The 22,289-nt window shown below is 39.1% G+C and overlaps 2 protein-coding genes across 2 annotated transcripts in view; both read right to left on the reverse strand.

Moving 5' to 3' along the window:
* Window positions 1-8,029: 8,029 nt before the first annotated feature.
* On the reverse strand, window positions 8,030-20,566 carry LOC134826298 (cullin-1-like). Its single transcript, XM_063838628.1, has 14 exons — window positions 19,097-20,566; window positions 16,615-16,839; window positions 16,283-16,466; window positions 12,743-12,876; window positions 12,411-12,625; window positions 11,800-11,983; window positions 11,357-11,480; window positions 11,022-11,192; window positions 10,571-10,713; window positions 9,959-10,006; window positions 9,649-9,737; window positions 9,182-9,287; window positions 8,824-8,934; window positions 8,030-8,548 (listed from the first exon to the last, which is right to left on the reverse strand). Exons 1-14 carry the CDS (start codon window positions 20,564-20,566, stop codon window positions 8,468-8,470), a joined length of 3,285 nt encoding a protein of 1,094 aa, XP_063694698.1. The 3' UTR covers window positions 8,030-8,467.
* A 209-nt stretch (window positions 20,567-20,775) lies between these two features.
* LOC134826507 (aminoacyl tRNA synthase complex-interacting multifunctional protein 1-like) overlaps window positions 20,776-22,289 on the reverse strand; it is a 44,615-nt gene continuing 43,101 nt past the window's right edge. The window contains 2 exon segments of the mRNA XM_063838890.1: window positions 20,776-21,393; window positions 21,396-21,696. Coding sequence (XP_063694960.1) covers window positions 20,824-21,393; window positions 21,396-21,695 — 870 coding nt within the window. The 5' untranslated portion in view covers window position 21,696 and the 3' untranslated portion in view covers window positions 20,776-20,823.

Here is a 22,289-nt window from a genome sequence, read left to right on the forward strand (position 1 = left end):
CTAATTCGGTGGCTGCAGGTTTCCTGACTATAGCAGAGTATAGCCAGTCGCCCGCCGTGAGCATGTTCAGTATCACCTAACTAATAGCTGGCACCTCCCTTTTTCACTGAGCCTTTTTCTAACCGTGTATTCAAGATTTCAAGATTATTTGCACAGGATTGCAACAATTTAAAGCTTAAAGTACGCAAGGTATGTCATTGTTTATGAAGCCATTGACTGCATTTGTGGATCAATGATCGTACTGGCATTTAACGTCTCCGCAAAACATAACTGGTATTTACTGAAACAATATGGAACTTTTCCGCAAAACATAACTGGTATTTATTGTAACAATATGGAACATAAACTAAGATTATTTACCAGTTGGAACTTATTTGGTGCCACTAACTACCTCGATAGCACGAGATTAGCCCTATACATATTAGGCATTAGCGCAATTAAAACAAAATTTACAAAATTTACACAACCTGATGACTGATTGCTCTACATGCGGTAATAATATATACTACAAAGTGATCAGGCACAGGTTTACTGCTGTATAAGTATAACTAAGAAACTGTTCGAAAGTTGGGCGTAGGCGTCTCGAAAAAAGGTCAACTGAAGTGCAAATTGATCACAAATTGCTTCTTGCGCTGACGCACCTTATTGGCATCAATGTTTTGACATCCTATCGTCTTGGCACCTGGTACAATTATACTCCTCGAAATCGTGGTTATGGAGTGAAAACTAGTCGATCAAATTATACTCAAACGAACAAATAATACACAGATGGATATTGGATATGAGAAATTATTTCTGAAGAAACTGAGATTCAGTGAATAAAAAAGTGTGCCGATAAGACAATAAGCATTTGTGTAATTGGGGAATAAGGTTTCCAATTACGTAATTTGTCTTTGTCTGATAATTGATTTTTCGCCGCAGACCGCCTATCTCAAAATTCAGATTTTTTCCTGTAAATTTCTTTTACAACTGTCCGGCAATTAAACAGCAAGGGTTTCTTGGTCGACAAAGATATGATTAAATAATAAATATATATATGGGTAATCGATTTTTATTTTGGCGAAAGACCCGTATAACTTTGAACTATCCAAAGAAACCGTAAAGCGAATTTTTATTTAGAAGACGAAAGGGATAATGGATATGACGATATTATCGGCAAAATCACAACCTGGTAACCTCGACAAATGTTCTGTGAGAAACTGTCAGTCAAATATTTCATTATCGGCAAATTTATTGACGCTTCGATTATGTCATAATGCAACGCAGCGATCCAACGGACGATATCTGTTTTCAACTCAACCAACGGTTTCTGCTTACCAGTATGCAGACTGATGAATATTCGAATAATGTTATGGAATTTTAAAATGAATGCATTTCTCGGGATTCCAGAATTGTCGCCATTTATCCGACGAATTGATATTTTCGCAAGCAAGATAAGCACATTTAATAGCAATTATTTGGGCAATAGCTTGACTATCTTTATGTTTTATCTGTCTTAACGCTGTGTCTGTTTAAAATTTAAACCATTTTCTTAATCGAATGACGGAAATGGCAAAATTTATTATCACCAAGGCAATTGATAACGAAAATAGTGAAAGTTTTGACGAATTATTATTATTTATTATTTGCTTCACAATTTGTGCCATCTATTTGAGAATTCCTAAAATGTTGATGGTGAATGATCTCACACTCACATGAAACATTGACGCTTATAACTTAACATGGTGGGTTAGAACTGACATAATTACATTATGACTTTATACTGAGATCATGATATAGTTTCAATCTTTTCTGAGGGTCGGTGACTCTGTATATTTAGATCATCTAGTTAATAGTTGCAATATTCTCTGACGGAGGATTGCCGACAAACACTTCAGCTCATTCGCATTGATAACTCAAATTTTAAACTTAACTGTAGAATATTCGATACCAAGATCATGTTGTCGGTTGTTCTTTTTAGTTTATGATCTAAAGTTGGAGCGTAAATGAAGAACAGGACCGAGTTGTATTGCAAAGTACCTCCGTGAGGCTCACTTGTCTTCTGAGTAGAAGACACCCCCGTGTATTCAATGAGCTGATATTTGATATCACTAGCTCCGTTAATCCTTCAGACCGTCCAACGGTTAATCAATTGTTTATTAATTTTCCCTGAATAAAAGCTGTAACTGGCGGAGTCGCCATCCGACCAGTCGGGAATTAGAAGTTTAATCGTCCCTGAAGAGCCCTGTCAATTAATCCTCGTAGTGACTTATTGGAGCTTGGTAAATTAGCTAACAAAGAGTAACATTGCATCCCTTTTGTTAAGAAACCGACAACGAGAATTGGACGGGCTCTTTAACATCAAGATCCGCATATATAAGGTCACATGGCCCTTGCTAGACTGCAGAAACATGTCGGTCACATGATATAAGTTAGACCTAAGTACCAAACAAACCAGCTGTCAAGTTGTGGTCTATTGTCGGGGCCCACCTGGCCCATTCTCACTACTACCACCCTGACTGTAGTCAAATATATTCCTCTCTTCGGGCAGCATTGTAAGTGCAACTAGGCTGAGCTGTAGCTCACCACCGCACTGTGTCCGCCCTCTCAAGACGTAACCTGATATTATAAACTGAGTAAAACGGTCAAAGTTTCGAGCTCTAACTCCGCCGTTTGATTGGATCACGGTGAGTCATGTGATGGAGGGTTATGACATCATCTGCTGTTCTGCGCTACGATTGGTCGTGACGTCACGTGATTAAATGCAACGTCACGGGGTCACGGGAACCATTATACATGTGGACTCGAGGGTAGAATTATCGCAGCAATTTATTATTTATTTGGACGCTTAGTAATAACGCTGAGAGAGGGCTCGCATTAACCGGAGCTGGCTATTGCTATAATATAAAGTTAGAGGAATAGGTCATGTGACGCCCTATCACGTGATACTAATAACCAGCCGACTAAAGACCCGGGAGGGAGGGAGGGAGGGGGTCAACACGCCATTCCTCGGTCCACTGAGCGCCGACCTTTTGTCGGGGACCAGCACTAGACAGAGTGAGTAGCAGGTCCTTCCATTGTGGAACAAACAACTGGTAACAGAAGGTCCGGGGGATAACAATAATGCAGCTCATATTTAATGTGATGACGATATTAGACCCACAAGGGCATTAATACTTTCAGCAGACTGTTATCATTATAATTACAGTTTCTACATTCTGCTGTTCACGACATACGGCTCATCACTTGGTAAATGGTTCGTGCCCTTCTTCGTGGCCTATCTCCGTAAAAACGGATAATCAATGGCCATTTTCAGGGACTTGTACCGGAGTGGGGGGCCCTTGTACCAGTCAAAACTTAGAACTGTTATCATTTTTAACCTTCATTATCCGTAAAAACGAAAAAAATAAGGTTATTTCCAGGGACTTGTACCAGGCAAAACATAGAACTGTTATCGTTTTTTGAAACTCAAGAAGCTTTATTACAAGTCTAGGTCGAGTAATTATGTAAGGACCTAGTGTGGCTATACTAGTTTCCATTAACTACCCCACTTAATGCTACCACTATATTCTCGTACTATATCACTAGTTTCCAATAACTACCTCACTTAATGCTACCACCGGTTCAAATATTAGAGTTGGGTTCGAGCGAGAACATAACAGTCGAGATCTATAAATGAAATAAATAAATATTCTTTTAACAAAGTATTTTAGTAATGAGGAATCATTTATGGTAGTGCTGGAGGGATAATAACATTAAAAAATATTTACAATACTAAGAAGTTGTGAAGGAACAACGAAAGGTGCAGTGGAGGTCTGTAAATGGGATATATAAGGTTACCTTTAACAAAATATTTATTATACAAGAGTGCAAGGGAATGATTTTGTAAGGATAAAAATAGCTATTATCGGGTGAGGCTCCGATATTGCAACACACTGCCAAATCTATTAACAGAGTTTTAAGACTTTTTAACTCTTGCAACAGCGACAATTGCAGAGAAGTGCAGCGACAACTTTATATTTACCTCCGATGATTTTACTATAACGGAAACTGAAAAGAAGATACGACTACCCATATCATTACTGCTGTGACGTGAATGTTGCTTCATCGCCCGATTGAATGGCTATCTGAAATATCAGCTGAAAGAACTATTGAATAATACCATATATGGTCATTACTCAATACAAACCATGGATTCTCCCCTAACTCTGTGATAGGAGTACTTTCACTTTAAACGTTGTAATTATTGTGGAAGCGAGAAACCGGAACTGGAAAATGAGAATCATAGAAACTACCAATATTATTACAGTTCCAACGTACGTGTTTAATACTCCGAACAACTGCTCACATTGCCAACAAACGATAAGCTAATTTTACTGACAGTGATGACACATGTAGTCACTGAGTGTTATGACTTATGACGCACCAACACTGTTCTTCCTCCTTATATTCTCCGACTTTTATCCCGGTAACCTGGTAACCTGGTAACCTGGTAACCTGGTAAGATGGTAACCTGGTAACCTGGTAACCTGGTAACCTGGTTACTTTTATCCCGGTAATATGGACTGGACTACTAGGTTACTAGGGCTACTAGGTTACTAGGTTACAAGGTTACTAGGTTACTAGGTTACTATGTTACTAGGTTACTAGGCTACTAAGTTACCATGGTAACTGGACTACTGGACTATCCCTTTTCTTCTCTACATGTGTCTCACGAGAAAAAGTGAGTCGGTAGTTAGCAATCAGAATACATAGTGCTACGTGGGGGCTTGTTGTCATGCAAGTGATTGAGTAACAGACATGTAAACTAAGATTGTAAAATGTAGGTGGAGTCAACTCTCAGAGTGCTATCAGCTAAACTAACTCAATAAACTGATATAAGTTAAAGGAAAATATGTTAATAAATAACAGTAGAACTAGTGGTGTAAGGACGAATACTAGTGGAGTATACACTAAGAAAGTAGTAAACGGAAAAAATATGCTAATAAACAGTAAGTAAAAGAAAAATAAGCTGACACTTGTAATAACACGAAATACACTGCTAATAGATACCGCAGATTAACAACAAAGCTTAATAACAAAGCTTAATAACAAAGCTTAATAACAAAGCTTAATAACAAAGCTTAATAACAAAGCTTAATAATACCGACTTTATCAAATATCAATAATAAGGATACGGAGAATACACACAACACGATTATTAGGCTAACGATCCTATAATAACTAGCTACCACCAGCTAACGAGCTCACTCAGTACACAAACTACTAGTCTACTGATATTTGGCAGTATTAACAGTGTTTAGACCTGCTCACCAAGAGAGAGAAGAAAACTTAGAAATACTTGGTGTCATCTCGTGTACTGTGCATGATGAGATATGATCTGGGTAGCTGATGTGTCAAGATAGGAGAGAGAGGAATGTTACTTCATCTGCAGGACATTGTACCTGGATCAGCGGATTATTGAGTTTCTGCACCATGTATGTCTTCGTCAGCCGGCTAGTCAGGGTTTGTCAGACGTAGTATTATATTATACTCATATTTTAATATATTATGTGTTGAAATATGGCTTGTCTGAGGAATTGGAAATTTGGCACTCAGCCCCATTTCACAGGAACCTTGTTTCACCACTTATCTGTACGACCTTTTAAGTTTTTCCCGCATATTTATTTGATACTGTCATTCATTTATTATTTGTACAGATTCACTTAATGAATTCTATTAATAGTCCAACAATTTATCGTATTAATTATACGTTTTAAGATACAGCATCACCAAGAATAACTTGAAAAATGACATTTATAATGGCCGCTGTGCCACCTGGATGAACCACAAATTAGTCAGGCACAAATATACTGTCTCAAGAGTTGTTCATTACTTTGTTTCAGGTCTATTGAAACATACTGTCTCAAGAGTTGTTCATTACTTTGTTTCAGGTCTATTGAGGGAACAGTGAAGATTCCACTGAGAGATTGAGTTGTTATTGTCTAACATTGAGAGACATTAATTATAATTAGGTCTCAATAATATGTCCTTATAATACATAAGTTCCCACGTGCTGCCGCTTCTCAGTACGGCTGGGCAGCAGACAGCAGTGACATGCTCTGAATCGTGCTGCAAATTTTTTATTGGTAGAAATTACCCCCTCAAAATTTCCCTGTCCAAGCTGCCTATGCTTCAATTTAGACTAATTTATTAACACCATGATTATCTTTAAACAATAAACATATTTACTTCTATCATGAGAAGTTAAACCCCTCCTTAAAATCATTGGGCGAGCAAAAGCACCATTTACTAATTACTGTCGTATACTGCATCAAACTAATTTCACTGAACATGCTGCAAGCTTTCAAAAAGTTTTAAATTTTGTTAATTTTATATTATAAGGCAGATCATTGATAACTACGAATTATTTAGCCTATTCACCTCAAGACATTACTTAGGCTTTATTTGGGACAATTTCGCAAAGAAAACTGAATCCTTTCTGTAGAATAACCATGGTCGAGATCAATATTTTCTACCGATGCTATTGTCTTCGTCACTAAAACCTAAATACGGCGCCGATAAGACGTTGGGTCCAATGGTGTCAGTAGTATTTTAGCCCCTTTGAGATGTTACTTCTGCAAATTGCTCCATTGGCGCTTAATATTAGAACTCGTATTGCTTAATATAAAACCATTTACTTTGACTGCTGAGGAGATCGATCATTGAGTCTCCTAAGTTTTAATCGGACACTCTTTCGTCCGTATTAATCGGCGCACGGATATTAAAATGAACGTTTAACTTACGAAAACTACAATATATCTCAGTCGATACGACAGCAAACAGAAGAAGCAACCCAAGCACAGCTGCATTCAGCCCACAATCTGTTACTGGCAGCTTACAAGCATCGGATAGAAGAATGTGAGTTATCCCCCTGTATAACCTATGTTCAGATTAACCGCCAATAGACAAACACTGGCTCCCATTTCATCCGTCCGGGAACAAATCAGATAAGACAGGTGACATTCGGAATAACATATATAACACCTGTGGCTACGGGAGAAGACTACCTTTGAATATAATACTAGTGCTGGCTACCGCCACCTTGCGGCGGCGTTATGAGTGATGCCGTAAGACGACGTCGGCAATAGAGCTTTTACGGAAGGCGCGAACGTCATTTACTTGTTTTGTGAATAAAACATGCATTTTCATCGGCTACGTTGACAAGAATCATCGCGCGCGCTCGCGGTTCTGCGCAATATAATAATTTAGTTAAATCCAGCTGCGTTCTGTTCATGCGACAGCCGACATCAGACATGACAGCAGATGAATCCATAAATTTGGAACATTGGGGACAAATTTAAAAACAGGATTTTTGGTCTCAAACTTCTATTGCAGATATTTTAACTTAGTTATGATTACAGTAAGTTTTTAATGGTTGTTAGATTTGTTCATAATATATGAACGAAATAGACGAAAATATGGCGGGACCACACCTTGATTATTTATAGTAGTTATAAAGGGCTGGCAGGAGCCTATATTTTTACATGCATGGGCCAAGGGGCCTTCAAAAGTGACACAAAATGACCCACATTCATGGAATGAAGATGAACATTTTCCTCTAAGTGCTCAGAATTGTTGAAAATTGGTCGGATATCGGATTAGGAAAGAGTTCCAATTATTCCGAACTTGGCTTGAGTGGTCCTAAGACCAACACAAACTCTTTCCGAACAATTTTGAACCATTCATATGCATCATTTATGACTATTTTTGGCTTATTAGGGCAGATAAACGCATGTCCCCATTTGTCCCAATGTTTCAAAATCCGGATTCATCTACCTACCTATTGAACCTATTCATCTACTCCATGACAGCAATCTTCTGGCCGAATGGAACTAACCATAACCACACATGACACAGTTACTGTAAACACGATAGTCAAGCTCCGATTGACTCCTGCAGTATTTGTGGACGTGTGAATTTCTGTTTATCATAATTAATCGAATTTTTGCATATCAATATGATAAGGTCTAGATGTGTTAGATTCATGTCAACAAGTAAGACTCTAAAATAATCATCGGAAGGACTAATGTACAGTAAATTTAAAGAAAACCCTCGAACGAGAGAAGACAATTTACAAATCTTAAAAATATGTACACCTCCCCTAGCTATTATTATCACGACTTTCTTTTCTTCCACTTAGACAACTGAACATCTTATTATTATTATTATTAGACGCTTGGTTAAGAGTTAGATACTCGTTAGATAGAAAAGTAAAAATCTAATATTAAAAACAAATTGTTGCTATATAGCTCAACACATTGTTCAAAACGTCGAAGGTCCTTTTGTGTTTGCTTCCTCAGATGGACCAAAACAAACAAAAACAACAAGCCTCAAGTCAAATAGACCCCAAATCCGGTAAAAATTTTAATAATATAGATTTCAACTGTAGAACCTAAATGTCATCATTTCTGAGGACCGTGAATTTTGACTGTTTTTTTTTCTTGATTCAGGCTCGGTACTGGTACGTATCGTTCTCTCCGTCTAACCTCTCTATGTAGTCTTTCTCTATCAGTATACCAATACATTTCTGGGAGGGGAGGGTGTGTTAGCTAATTTAGCAAATAAATGTATATGGTTTCCATCGAAATATTATTGTCAGAACTCTGACAACTTTCCGCAATATATTTATTACGTTATATATTTATTACGTTATATATTTATTTATTGTAAGAATGCTCTTGCTCTGCACCCGCATCGAAATAAGGGCTAAAGCAGTAAGCAATATGAGCTAATCTGAATTTGAAATAACATCAGTAATTCAGTATTTTATAATATCACAGACAAGCACATGTTTCCTCTTACCTTGATAGCAGGGACGCTTGGCTGGAAATTCTGAAGTTGCTGCATCACTTCAGCTAGCAATAAGGAGTGCTTCAACTGTTTCCTCGACTTCATTGTCCGTACAATACACGCCTATCAAGCGGACCATTTACATATCAATTACATATTAATTATTAGCAATAAACATTATTTACATATTATTTACATATTATTTACATATTATTTACATATTATTTACATATTATTTACATATTATTTACATATTATTTACATATTAATTACATATTAATTATTAGCAATAAATGTTTCTCTTCAACACTAACAGTTCTTGAGTTCTGACTCTCACGAACAAATCTCTCCCAAAAAAACACTAATCTACCTGGATCACGAGCATACGATCGTCCTTAACACTTTGGTGCGCTTGTTCAGTTTCCTGTTTAGACTCACTCTTCAGAGGGAGGGCCAGGTTGACTCGTATCTTACGACTGGGGGAAGTTAAGTTACATGTGGCTGGAAGAGACATCGCCAGACTATGGAATAGACTAGAGATAATTAGATGTATCCTGAAATGCTGTAGATTCTGCTATTTATGTGTCAGTACGGTAGCACTGGGTCGCGTTGGGATACAAAAGGGAACTGCCTAAAAAGGATTAACAATATTAATATAGTAGACTTTTAATGGATGGGAATATAATATTAAACTCGGTGATATATTTGAATCAGCACACAGAACGACAGTGAGATTCTCTAGTCTACACTAATAGGCCTAAGCAATTCAGCAGAAGTCAGGTTGATATATTATATCAGCTATGAAATGCATTATCCCTTGAGATTAGCAAAACTTACTTGGAGTAGTTGAGATTAAGCTGTAAAAGATCTGTCACTTGCATTTCTGTATCCTTGGTAACACCATCCACTGACTGCTTCGACAACGCCTGATAACACACTTTGTTAACTCTTAATATAACCATTTTAACTCTTTACAACCTCTTTAAATTTAAACAGTAATAAAATATTAAAGTATCTTGTTCGCACTAACATAATAAGTATGCAAGAAGCGTTGACAGTAGTGTTGGGGCGATAATGAGCTGGTTATAATTTAATAAACATATTATCAACTAGTTATATCATTGTGTACTACTACTATACTACTTACCAGAACATTGAAGCTTACAAGCTGCTTTACTAACTGATCCAGCTTGTCCTGAAAAGTAAATTATTGTAAGTTATAAAAGTTAAGTAAGTTATAAAAGTTAAGTAAGTTATAAAAGTTAAGTAAGTTATAAAAGTTAAGTAAGTTATAAAAGTTGAGTAAGTTATAAAAGTTATAAAAGTTATGTAAGTTACGTGAGTTATATAAGTTACAGACTCTACTAACCACAAATACATGGCCATTGTGGTGACATAAAGGAATTTAATATTTTTTCCTCATTTACGTCATGACGATGACTTGTAGGATTTTTGGAGTTATACATAACTTAATAGTTATATTAATAGTTTAATATAATGTAATGCGTACCATGCTTACGTACTGCTCAGTATGCGGCGATGAAGGAACACATTATTAAGTTTTTCAGCTACAAAAACATAAAAAATAACGTTTCCTAAATGTGGGATCGCATTAATAAGGATGCACATTGGTTCCTATCTGTGCCATGGTTATAGAAATCATTTAAAAACCAGGCAAGAATCGAGAATATACTTCGAGTATCAAACTTTATTTCATCTATTTATCTATTTATGTAATTACGAATCACTGAATTCTCACATTGTCGATCATAGTGTTGGTCTGAAGCTCGCCGAAAGTGAGTGAGTCCCGGTGGTTAAATTGGAAGAGTATACTCAGTTGAAAAGTAGTACAGTGGAATCGATGAGAAGTCTTGGGTTTCCCTCGCGACCATTCCACCTCACCTGAAAGGGGTTTATTACTAAAAACTGGTATTTCGTGATTAAAATATAGATAGTCGATCACTGATTATTAAATTATGCTCTATAACTTTGGCGCAATCGAATTGGAAGAGTGATGGACAATGGACATGGTTCAGTACACAATTATATAACGTAATGGTGATAAAATCGCACGATCCACATATATAATAAACGCAGCAAGATCACGGTTGAAATTGGACGATTGCCAAGCTGCATCTAATTAAACAAGCCTTAATTACCAAATGTGTTCAAGTTGTTAAATAAGTTTAAAACTTAGAATAGCCCCTCACCCTTGCTCTGACTGTAGAGCCAGCTGAGTTTACGACCACTGTGCTGCTTGTCGTAGAACGATGAGAACCTATCGTGGATGGTCCGGAGTTCGGGGGCGATGTTGAACTCTGAACTGGGACGAGAGTACGGCCACGAACCGTCCGACAACACCATTACGGAGAAACCTTGTACTGTAAAGAATACAGTCACTCAGATTAAACATAATCACTCAGACAGTAATACTTTTATTGAAATAAGTCACAGAGATTAAGTTCATCGATTTTATGATTGGATCGAATTTTTCAACCAAAAAACTCCCCACCCTTATTCCTTTCATTAAGGAAAATATTCTCACGTGAGTCGTTAGGTGCAGGGTTGGCACTGCAATACTCCTGGAACCTATCATTCAGATCTTTACTGGTGTGCGTGTCCGTGTACATCTTTTGTAACTTACTCGTGTACTCGAACCCACATTCTTGCTGTTTGTACAAGAAACTTCAGATAAACATGCAAATGTCATTATTCATTAACTTATTAGACACTTGGAACATCGATGTGTACTGTGTACTGTGTACTGTGTACTGTGTACTGTGTGCTGTGTACTGTGTACTGTGTACTGTGTACTGTGTACTGTGTACTGTGTACTGTGTACTGTGTACTGTGTACTGTGTACTGTGTACTGTGTACATGAACCGATTCTAGAGAAGCTCAAAGAATGTGTTTTGACAACAGAATGAGATGAAGGCTGGGAACAAACCTTCAGTTTTGTGTACTGTGTATAATGTATAATGTACAAACCTTGAGTTTTGAGATCATGCTACCCTCCAGGTCGTGAGATACGGAGGTATCGTTAACAAGTCTACTGGCTAACAAGTTCCGGTAGAACTTCTGGAAAACGTCTTTCTCTGTGATGTATTTGAAGATAACCATAACGTCGTTCAAGATACATTCTAACTCTTCTTCTTCGGGGTTTATACGAGAGCTGAAAAGATATTTGTTTTATTTTCATTTGTTTTATTTTTATTTAATGTATTGGTACGGAGGATCACGGCTCTCGACAATTCTTGTTAAACGGGAGAAAATCAAACAACTGACAAATACAACAGCCGTCATTTGGCCACTTGTTGATTACAACTGACATAGGGTATCACTAGCAAAGTAAATGACCTTTGTAAAAAGCCAACAAGTGCCCAAGCGTCGGTATTATACTCGGTTGTATTTTCTTACCAGTTATTTTATCTGTTTGTTGTCCGCCCTAAAAAAGCTGTAGTGCTCCCTACCAAAGCAATATTACAATCTCACGCCTAGCCCTAAATTATTTTCTCTCATGTAAGAAACGATAAAGTCATACTCAAAATTATACGGAAAGAGTATAAATGTTTACACTTTATAGCTTATGAATTAATTACCTCTTCTTCAAGAGGAGATTGCAGTATTTTGCCAACAATTCAGGCGATTTGCCTGTATTGTTAGCGGCCTCGGACACACAGTTTTTGTTTATAAATCCAGTACATGCTTTATCCAGTGCCTGTACAAATAGTGAGTTCTTGTCAAAGGACTTGTTTACCAGGTCGTTATACTTCCGATGTACGTCCAACAAGGCTTGCACGTAACTCTTAGGATCCTGAAGAGAAATTTTAAGTTTTGTGATTTTAAAATTAAAATATTGTACCAAGAAAATTTAGATTCGATAAGTGATGAATAAAGAGTCTGATTATAAGCTGATAAGTAGTAAACTAACCACAGATTCTTTAGATTCCTGACAACTCTGTACTGCTTTCAGCCCCACCCTCAGTATGTGATCTTCCAACAATTGTTTGAGATGCTTTAGTCCGCCTTCTAATCGATACACTAACTCGTACATTCTACCAATATCTGTAAACAAATCCCGGTTCAGAGAGTTACGGGGGGGGGGGGGGGGGGGGTACACTAACTCGTACATTCTACCAATATCTGTAAACAAATCCCGGTTCAGAGAGTTACGGGGGGGGGGGGGGGGGATACACTAACTCGTACATTCTACCAATATCTGTAAACAAATCCCGGTTCAGAGAGTTACGGGGAGGGGGGGGGATACACTAACTCGTACATTCTACCAATATCTGTAAACAAATCCCGGTTCAGAGAGTTACAGGTGGGGGGGGGATACACTAACTCATACATTCTACCAATATCTGTAAACAAATCCCGGTTCAGAGAGTTACGGGGGGGGGGGGGGGCGGGATACACTAACTCGTACATTCTACCAATATCTGTAAACAAATCCCGGTTCAGAGAGTTACGGGGGGGGGGGGGATACACTAACTCGTACATTCTACCAATATCTGTAAACAAATCCCGGTTCAGAGAGTGACGGGGGGGGGGGGGGGGGGGGGCGGGATACACTAACTCGTACATTCTACCAATATCTGTAAACAAATCCCGGTTCAGAGAGTTACGGGGGGGGGGGGGGGGGATACACTAACTCGTACATTCTACCAATATCTGTAAACAAATCCCGGTTCAGAGAGTTACGGGGAGGGGGGGGATACACTAACTCGTACATTCTACCAATATCTGTAAACAAATCCCGGTTCAGAGAGTTACAGGTGGGGGGGGGATACACTAACTCATACATTCTACCAATATCTGTAAACAAATCCCGGTTCAGAGAGTTACGGGGGGGGGGGGGGGGGGCGGGATACACTAACTCGTACATTCTACCAATATCTGTAAACAAATCCCGGTTCAGAGAGTTACGGGGGGGGGGGGGGATACACTAACTCGTACATTCTACCAATATCTGTAAACAAATCCCGGTTCAGAGAGTGACGGGGGGGGGGGGGGGCGGGATACACTAACTCGTACATTCTACCAATATCTGTAAACAAATCCAGGTTCAGAGAGTTACGGGGGGGGGGGGGGGGGTGGGGGATACACTAACTCGTACATTCTACCAATATCTGTAAACAAATCCCGGTTCAGAGAGTTACGGGGGGGGGGGGGGGGGATACACTAACTCGTACATTCTACCAATATCTGTAAACAAATCCCGGTTCAGAGAGTTACGGGGGGGGGGGGATACACTAACTCGTACATTCTACCAATATCTGTAAACAAATCCCGGTTCAGAGAGTTACGGGGGGGGGGGGGGGGGATACACTAACTCGTACATTCTACCAATATCTGTAAACAAATCCCGGTTCAGAGAGTTACGGGGGGGGGGGATACACTAACTCGTACATTCTACTAATATCTGTAAACAAATCCCGGTTCAGAGAGTTACGGGGGGGGGGGGGGGGGATACTCTAACTCGTACATTCTACCAATATCTGTAAACAAATCCAGGTTCAGAGAGTTACGGGGGGGGGGGGGGGGATACACTAACTCGTACATTCTACCAATATCTGTAAACAAATCCCGGTTCAGAGAGTTACGGGGGGGGGGGGGGGGATACACTAACTCGTACATTCTACCAATATCTGTAAACAAATCCCGGTTCAGAGAGTTACGGGGGGGGGGGGGGATACACTAACTCGTACATTCTACCAATATCTGTAAACAAATCCCGGTTCAGAGAGTTACGGGGGGGGGGGATACACTAACTCGTACATTCTACCAATATCTGTAAACAAATCCCGGTTCAGAGAGTTACGGGGGGGGGGGGGGATACACTAACTCGTACATTCTACCAATATCTGTAAACAAATCCCGGTTCAGAGAGTTACGGGGGGGGGGATACACTAACTCGTACATTCTACTAATATCTGTAAACAAATCCCGGTTCAGAGAGTTACGGGGGGGGGGGATACTCTAACTCGTACATTCTACCAATATCTGTAAACAAATCCAGGTTCAGAGAGTTACGGGGGGGGGGGGATACTCTAACTCGTACATTCTACCAATATCTGTAAACAAATCCCGGTTCAGAGAGTTACGGGGGGGGGGATACACTAACTCGTACATTCTACCAATATCTGTAAACAAATCCCGGTTCAGAGATCAGAGAGTTAGGGGGGGGGGGGGGGGGGATACACTAACTCGTACATTCTACCAATATCTGTAAACAAATCCCGGTTCAGAGAGTTACGGGGGGGGGGGGGGGGATACACTAATTCGTACATTCTACCAATATCTGTAAACAAATCCCGGTTCAGAGAGTTACGGGGGGGGGGGGGGGATACACTAACTCGTACATTCTACCAATATCTGTAAACAAATCCAGGTTCAGAGAGTTACGGGGGGGGGGGGGGGGGGATACACTAACTCGTACATTCTACCAATATTTGTAAACAAATCCAGGTTCAGAGAGTTACGGGGGGGGGGGGGATACACTAACTCGTACATTCTACCAATATCTGTAAACAAATCGAGGTTCAGAGAGTTACGGGGGGGGGGGGGGATACACTAACTCGTACATTCTACTAATATCTGTAAACAAATCCAGGTTCAGAGAGTTACGGGGGGGGGGGGGGGATACACTAACTCGTACATTCTACCAATATCTGTAAACAAATCCCGGTTCAGAGAGTTACGGGGGGGGGGGGGGGATACACTAACTCGTACATTCTACCAATATCTGTAAACAAATCCCGGTTCAGAGAGTTACGGGGGGGGGGGGGGGTACACTAACTCGTACATTCTACCAATATCTGTAAACAAATCCCGGTTCAGAGAGTTACGGGGGGGGGGGGGGGATACACTAACTCGTACATTCTACCAATATCTGTAAACAAATCCCGGTTCAGAGAGTTACGGGGGGGGGGGGGATACACTAACTCGTACATTCTACCAATATCTGTAAACAAATCCCGGTTCAGAGAGTTACGGGGGGGGATACACTAACTCGTACATTCTACCAATATCTGTAAACAAATCCCGGTTCAGAGAGTTACGGGGGGGGGGGGGGGATACACTAACTCGTACATTCTACCAATATCTGTAAACAAATCCCGGTTCAGAGAGTTACGGGGGGGGGGGGGGATACACTAACTCGTACATTCTACCAATATCTGTAAACAAATCGAGGTTCAGAGAGTTACGGGGGGGGGGGGGGGGGGGGATACACTAACTCGTACATTCTACCAATATCTGTAAACAAATCCCGGTTCAGAGAGTTACGGGGGGGGGGGGGGGGGGATACACTAACTCGTACATTCTACCAATATCTGTAAACAAATCCCGGTTCAGAGAGTTACGGGGAGGGGGGGCGGGTGATAAAATTTAAATTACAGCTTTGATCCAGTAACAAAACTTATCAACTCAGCTCTATAAAATTCATAAAACTTATAAAATTGCAAACCTTCGTTTTTATCGTTATCAAGAAGGTTCTGGAACTCGGAGTAAAATATATCTAGATGTTGCTCCACTAAAACCTGCAAACACCTTTTTTCTAGTTCACTTCTTGTGCTTTCGTTAAGGTATTTATCGCACCTTTCCTGCTCATCCTTCAACCTTTTCTGTGCTTTCTTCAGATATTCTGGCACCTGATCAGACGGGAGGTCAAGAATATCTTTCAACTGACTGCATCATTGCATAACTAAAATATGTGCTAGTGTTGCCAAGTGCAAATGTGCAAACATTTTGAGTCTGTTCCAAGAAATGGCATAATGCATTGCCTTTATTGTATCTTACGGGATTCTGTTCAAGAAATTGCATGCTTTCACTGGTGTAATAACTCGTCGTCTCTGCTAAGAAATGATGTTCGAAGTTCTGAGAGTACACCAACAATCGGGCCTCAGGGGCGTTTCCTTTCAATCCTAACTGAACAAAACTTTCCACCGCTGTTTTGATGAGGCCGTTGTTCACGACTTCCCCATTCCTTTCCTTCTCTATCAGTTTCAAGACTGCTCGAGTGACCTGTAGGAAGAGGACAGTGGTTGTAGATCATGATGAGATTTAATACTAACGAAGTGAACACGAAAACACATTAAACGATAACATGTGACCTTTCATGCTGGTCCTTTTGATAACTATGGCGGCCGAGATGGCTCACCTAAATTTTCACTGAAAATTTGTAATTTAAAAATTAATTATACAATTAATCACAAAATAAAAACGATTTTACATTTGATTTCTAAAATTATTTTAAAATTTAAATAAAAAACGATTTTCATATTGAAATTAAAAACAATTCTCATTTTGAAAACGGTTTTGATTTCGATTTTGATTTTGATTTTGATTTCAATTTTGATTTTCATTTTGAAAACGATATTGATTTTGACTTTAAAAACGATATCGATTTTGATTTTAAAAACGATATTGGTTTTGATTTTAAAAACGATATTGATTTTGATTTTGAAAACGATATTGATTTTGATTTTGAAAACGGTATCTATTTTGATTTTGAAAACGATATTGATTTTGATTTTGAAAACGGTATCTATTTTGATTTTGAAAACGATATTGATTTTGATTTTGAAAACGTTTTTGATTTTGAAAACGGTTTTGATTTTGAAAACGATTTTTATTTTGCAAACGATTTGCACGTACGTTTATATAGGTGAGCCATCTCGGCCACGCGCAAAACAAAATCATTTTCAAATTTGAAAATGAAAACGATTTTGTTTTGCGCGTGGCCGAGATGGCTCACCTATATGTACGTACGTGCTGCGCCACATTAATGATTTTAAAACGTATGCGCGTTCCATATTGACCGCTTTTACATATTCTGCATCAGAAATTGCCATATAACACGTGGGAATATGGCTATAAATATATTTTGCACTATAGATTTTGGAAAGTGCTTATTAACCCGATAAACTCAGTGAATGTCCTTGCTGAACGGTCTGTGAAACAAGGAACTGAAACTGAGGGGTCCCGTGCAGTGCACTATAATAGTGCAAATTACATTTATAAATGGCAAATTCCTTATATGTTTAATGTTGCGGTCACGAGTCATCTCTGCTACCTATTTACCGTGCCTCCCGATTTATCATACGCAGTGGTTTTTTACCGCATGAAATTCACATTAGACCATGCATGCATCTCCCTTTCCCCGACAAGCACGGCTAATCGGGAGATAACTATAACACTAGTTACCACCAGCCATACTCTATGATCCCAATAAATTTCATGAGCGTTATCGTTCATTCACTACCCGAATAAACGGTACATCAGCGCAATATATATATATATATTTTTTAATATATTCTATTTAATTTGACCAATTTTACTTTTGATATAACAGCACCTTTAAACTTAGATTAGAATGAACAACACCTTCATTATTAGGACAAAATAAATCATAAATAGTATTTAACAGAATATCAAAACAAACACACTTCTCCGTGCATTTTGGGTGCGCTGCAGACTATATGTCAAAAATAACATAATTGGTACGATTTGGGAGCAACACGGCTCTAGGCAACTCTGTTGAAACTTTGAAAGGATAAGTGAAACGATACGAATTTGGGATTAAATTTAGATCAAAACCGACATTACGGCACGTATTGACCTCACTTCCGGTCAGTGATGTGGAAGTATAGACCGTTTCGCTGGTCCAGGGTGGGACATTCCTGTGAGTTGACAGAATATGCTTTGTTCAGTGATCACGACAGTTGTGAAAGTTTTGTTTGACCACAGCTGTGAGAAGCAAGTTGGGAGGAAAGAGCCCCTTCCCTTGGTACCACATGATCACTTCGTTGTAGTTTGGGTTGCTCGACAACCATGTTTTGAGAATAGCTGTAAATTTAGGGAAAAACTGTTTATCAAACAGCGAAGCTAGATGCACAGGTGATATCATGTCAGCCCAGGACAAGACCCAGTGAAACGGGTCTAATATTTGGTGATTAGGATTTATAACAAGTTCACCGAGACATTGATTCAATTTGGGGACAATGCACTTCAATAAAAAAGTGTCCATCGAAGCTGTGGACCAAACACCAAGCCAAGGTTGTATAATTAGTTTAGCTGAGGGGTCAGATGGGTGCCATTCTCGCAGGGCATTGCCAAGTTTTTGTCTTATTGTAGGGAAAACATCAGACATAGCATCACCACTTACAGGAAGCCAGGGCTGTAACCAGGAATGAATGGGAACTGTGTCTGAAGTAGGATTCCATTTATCAACTTCTGAACGTAACCTGGGGAGGAGTAGGGAGTAGAGAATGTTATTAACCATCCAGGATGGTAAAAGAGGCAGCCAAGTCTCAATCAGTTTAATCAGCTGGTCTGAGTCCCTTACATTCCAGCTCTGCATTGCTTGCCGGATGTATGGCATCCACACATTCCAAAGAAGATGATGAAAAGGGTCAAGATCACCCTGACACCCAGTATTTGGATCTTCCTCCAAAAGCTCTCTCCAAGTTACAAAATAATCGATACCGAAGCTGGGATTTATTGGAGGCTGCCATGGCTTCATTAATTCCTTCAACCTAGGATACAGCAGAGGAATTGCAACGTTCTTAAGATTGTACTTCTTGTAAACTTCTTTGTTCGCTTTGATTTTTGTGAAAATATCCTCACAGTCATCCAATGAGATTGGGGCCCCTGACGATGGGTTCATCCTACATTTCACATCAGAAATTATCTGTGTTATGTCAATAAGGGAATGAAGAGCTGATCTTTGTCTGTCAATTACAGTCTCTTTTTTCTCTTTATCATACTTAAGGTTCACAATGGTATCCTTTTCATATTGTAGCTTTTTATGATTAGACAGTAGGTCCGACTCAGTCATGTCGACAAGAATGCTGATATTGTAAACTAATTCTGGGAGATACTCGGATTTTAGGTCAACTCTGCCTGATAAGTTGTTTTGGTCAGGTTTAGCGGCTTGTGAATGAATCTTGCCATAACCTTGATATTCTTTGACTTCTGGGCCAGTCATATCCAAAACTTTCGTTTTGTTTGTGTCCAACTTCTTGCCTTTGAAAAGTCCTTCAGATAAAACTTGATCAACCGTTTTGTATGAATATTTTACTTTTTCGGTGGACTTTTTCCACTGTGGGTCGGATTGGGTTTCAATAGCAAGTGTTTCATCATCATCACCCCCTTCAATCCGATCAATGTGAGCATCTTTTGCCAACTTTGCCACTCTAATGTCTGCCTGAGCTTTCTTTTCAGCACCATGATAGCTCATTCCAGCTTTTTTACCTTTTCTCAGAGTGGCCCTGACTGGTTCAACTAAACCCTGACCTTCTTTCCCCAAACCTTTTCCTGGTTCATATCCCATTTTAGCCATTAATTTACTACCAATACCGCTGGTGTATTTCTCCCAAGAAGCGTAATCTTTGCTCAACTTCCCATCGTTCCTTGCTCCTCGCATGGTCGTATTTTGAGGTTTTCTACTCTTTTTTTCATCATCTAAAGTTGTACTTGTGGAAGATACAAAAGCTACACCCTTTTTATTTCGCTTTCCTTGTCGAGGCAAATACTCTTGTCCATCTTCCTCTCCACCACTATCATTCCACATTCCATAAATAGCATCGTCCTTGGTGAATTTTCTCGCATTGTTAGCCAGTGGATCCATAGCGAAATCCCAGTCTGCTTGAGTGACACCCTCCATCTCCTCATCTTCATATAATGGTTCCTCATCCTCGTACTGCTGTTCATACTCGTCCTCGGAGTTATCCGATATTTGATCTGCCATCGTGTCAAACTGAACCTGAACAAAAATTAGTTAATTCTAATTATTATTCTTTCAGCATTCAAGCAGTAATTTCATTCAATTTTGATAATCAATCAACACAAATGGGAAGAAAACATGAAAAAACACTGATATAATCTATTAATTTGCCATAACAATTTGGTTTTTGATTTTGCTTTCATTCGCACCATTAATACCATTATTACAAAAGGTCCCTCAATGAAAACACAAGTTAAAACCAAGATTAAAAAAGAAGTAATTTATTTAATGCCACAACCACGCATAGAAGGGGCAGTTATAACTTGATCATTGATCTTCCATTGTACACCTTTATACAGAGCATGTCCTTCAGGTGAGACTAAGATATCTGGTTGAATCCCTTCAAAAACCTTTTTCTTAGGATTCAATTGTTGGTCAGGTGTACCAGAGAACCCCTCAACAGTTACTTTATCTCCAGGTTTGGAGCCAGCTGGAGGGTCCAAAATCTCAACTTTCTCAGGAGCACTAGCACACATCACCATAGCATGAGACATTATACCTCTCATTTTAGCAGGTTTAAGATTGCAGAGTACCACACAAGGTCTCTGCTGCATTTGCTCGAGAGGGATGTGTTTCACCAAACCACTGATCACCTGTCGTGGCTCAGGTTCTCCACAATCTATCTCTTCGAGATACAATCCATCTGCATCAGGGTGTTGTTTAGCGCTGTTAATGAACCCAACCCTCATGTCAAGTCGTGAGACATCAACAGGTAGACTAGCAGCAGCTTGTTGTTGCTGTGCTGGTTTTCCTTGCTTCTTTGCTGCTTTTTTCTTGTTCTCTTTTGGAGAACTGGAGCCATTGCAGCAGGAGTTATTGGTTGAGCTTTAGCAGGTTCTACAGGTGCAGCTTTACTAGCAGGTTGTGATCCAAATTGCTTCCTGCCATTCACAGTCTCAAGATCAACCAACTGTTCTTTCAGATCTTCAACTTGCCTTTTTAGCTTCTCATTTTCGGCAAGTAATTGTTTTTTGTAAGTGGAAGAATCTTTTACAAGATTTCCCTTGCTTCTGAGGTTCAAAACTTGCTGTCTAAGAAGCTCAAGCACAGTATCAATCTGACCTGCTTTCGTTGTACAAGCCCTGGCCGACATCCTGCACAATAAACCATATCAATTTGTTGATGTAAAATAAATTCACTTTAAAATTCTAAGAATAAGATCGATTTAATAAAATGTGTTTATTGATTTTATTACATGTCCTTGAAACGTTCCTTAGTAAGCCAAATAAAAATGACGTTTCCGGTCGAGGTACAGTTCATGTGTATATTTCTAAAGCCAAAGATTTGTTATTTTGGCTAATAACTCGGTTATGCAATGGATGGATCGAATTGTTTAACCCAAATTGGAGCAAAAACCATATTTGACGAAATACCCATTCTACTAATTATAACAAAATTCTACTGAGATAATTCCAAATGTTTTAAGGGATATAACAAGTTCAAGTTGTGTCACTTGCTGTTCGAAGCTGTGATAACAGGAGCCTTAGCAACAGAAGATTTGATTTTGGTAAATGCAATGTGTGCAGTTTAAGGCTTTAAAATTAAATTAGAAGGATTTAAGAAAATATAATTACTTAAAGTATTACAAATGATTGCTTGTTTTGTAATGTTTTATGAAGTTTAGGGAAGAATTGAGGGTGCAGTTATTTTATGACAGTAATAAAAAAGAGAAAATTTCGAGTATCTT

Source organism: Bolinopsis microptera, chromosome 2 (assembly GCF_026151205.1).
Source record: "Bolinopsis microptera isolate Bmic1 chromosome 2, MBARI_Bmic_1.0, whole genome shotgun sequence".
Lineage (NCBI taxonomy): Eukaryota > Metazoa > Ctenophora > Tentaculata > Lobata > Bolinopsidae > Bolinopsis > Bolinopsis microptera.